Source organism: Octodon degus, unplaced genomic scaffold (assembly GCF_000260255.1).
Source record: "Octodon degus isolate 3935 unplaced genomic scaffold, OctDeg1.0 scaffold00031, whole genome shotgun sequence".
In the NCBI taxonomy this organism is placed as follows: Eukaryota; Metazoa; Chordata; class Mammalia; order Rodentia; family Octodontidae; genus Octodon; species Octodon degus.
This window is the reverse complement of record NW_004524607.1, coordinates 10,324,364-10,326,235: the sequence shown is the minus strand read 5'-3', so window position 1 is coordinate 10,326,235 and position 1,872 is coordinate 10,324,364. Positions and strand designations below refer to the sequence as shown.

Sequence of the window (1,872 nt, the reverse complement as noted above, 5' to 3'; positions counted from 1 at the left end):
CTGCCTTAGGGACCTAAAGGACAGTCCCCAGCAGCCCCGGCTGGAAAGGCAGGTCACATAATCCCTGTTACCAAGAAGCTTGTCATTTAGCGTGTAGATCAACTAATTCTTTCAGTACCAGGGGAGCAATTGTTCGTCTTAGTATTGATTTGGGGGGAGATACAATCGCCTGCATTCCTGAGTCAGATTCGTTTACGGAAGCTAAAAGGTTCCACTTACTATATTATGAAGCCACCCCCGCCCCCACCACGAGCTCCATCCCAATTTAATGTCACAAAGCTGGGCAAATCTGGAGGGCTTTGTGTTTTTCCACTTGGTCTAATTGCAGCATGAGCCTCCAGTTGCAGAGAAAGAGGAGGAAAAACACAGGGCTATTTTAAGACACCCTGTGTGTGTATGTGTTTTCCTGGGGCTAGGGGCTCAGTCTGTCTCCCCCATCTGCCCCCACTTCCACTGCTCCCCAAGCATCAGGACAGGGAGGATGCTAGGGTGTCAGGCTCCCAACCCAACCACACCAGCCCACCTGCTTTCTGTATTTCATGATGACTTCACAGGTTGGGCTTTTGAATGCTGCTGGGGCATTTTCTGCATCACTATCCTTCCAGAGGGGAAGGCAGAGAAGAAAACTTGGAATTATGTGGAGTTAAAAAAAAAAAAAAAAATAGCTCTTGAGGTCCCAAGTCAGAAAACGCACTGAGATCTGGGGCAGCAGAGCTCATTCCTCCCATGATGGCCCCATTCTTAGGTGGTCACTCATTTTTCAGGCCCTGAAAGGACAGAAAAGAATGCCCTGTGGAGGGCAGGGCACAGATGAGGGTAAATAAATCGCATTCCTCACAAGTAAAGGTGCGTGTGCTCCTGAAGGGGACTAACCAAATTGCAGTGGGAATACTGAGGCGTCGCTGTTTGCAAGCCAAACTGCCAGGCTTCCAACAGAAGAGCAGACTCAGGGCTCTGCCAGGCACTCCTCGTGGGGAGACCTGAGATACAGTACCGGACTGCTTTCTAGTTATATTCTGGGCTCACAAGGGAAAGAGCAACAGTCACTACACCTTATGGCATTAGAGCACAGTCTCGTGGTAGATTAGACAAGTGTCCAGATTCTTGTCCTAGTTTCTCTAACTTTTATTGCATTGTTTTGCCTTTTGTCTCTTGCTATTGAACTGCAAAGGCTTAAGAAATATACCTCACGGGGCTAGGGAGATAGATCAGCGGTTTAAGAGCCTGCCTGGCCAGGGCAAGAACCTGGGTTCGATCCCTGGTACCACATGCCGTGCCACTATGCCAGCCAGCAAAACCAGGTGTGGTGGTTTCACACTTGTAATCCCAGTGCTGGGGAGACTGAGATAGGAGGATCACTGTGAGTCCAAGCTGCGCAGTGAGACCCTGTAGTAAATAAATAAAGAAATTAATTAATTAATTAACTTTTTAAGGATTTTGGACAAGAATATATTTATTTTTTCATAAAAGTTCTTTTTTTGTGTGGAACTGGGGATTGAACTCAGGTCCTTGCACTTGCCAGGGAAGCCCTTATTCTACTGAGCCATCTCCCTGGCCCCCTCATAAAAGTTCTCACAAAAATATATTTTCCTTAACTTAAAAATAGAGCTTTAGAAAACAAAATTGAGGTTGTGATAATTCATCACACATTTTACAAATAGCACTGAAAGGAAGACGCCAACACAAAGGATTTAACTTCTAAGTGTTGAAGTGATCATTTCAGAAGCTTGACTTTGTCCTTTAACAACCGGATTACTGGAGTCTTTTAGAATATTTTGCTGAGTTAACACACCTATAATATTCAAATAACGGAATTAAACAAAAAAGGGGATATATACAAATGAATGTCCATTTTGTATCTGTGTATTCAAA

General features: G+C 44.9%; 1 protein-coding gene across 1 annotated transcript in view; it reads right to left on the bottom strand.

Annotated features, from left to right (window-relative positions):
• Nucleotides 1-412: 412 nt before the first annotated feature.
• Nucleotides 413-1,872, bottom strand: part of LOC111816386 (cell growth-regulating nucleolar protein-like) — a 2,179-nt gene continuing 719 nt past the window's right edge. The window contains exon 2 of the mRNA XM_023713521.1: nucleotides 413-790. Within this exon, the coding sequence (XP_023569289.1) occupies nucleotides 761-790 (30 nt within the window). The 3' untranslated portion in view covers nucleotides 413-760. The remainder of the gene's footprint in view (nucleotides 791-1,872) is intronic.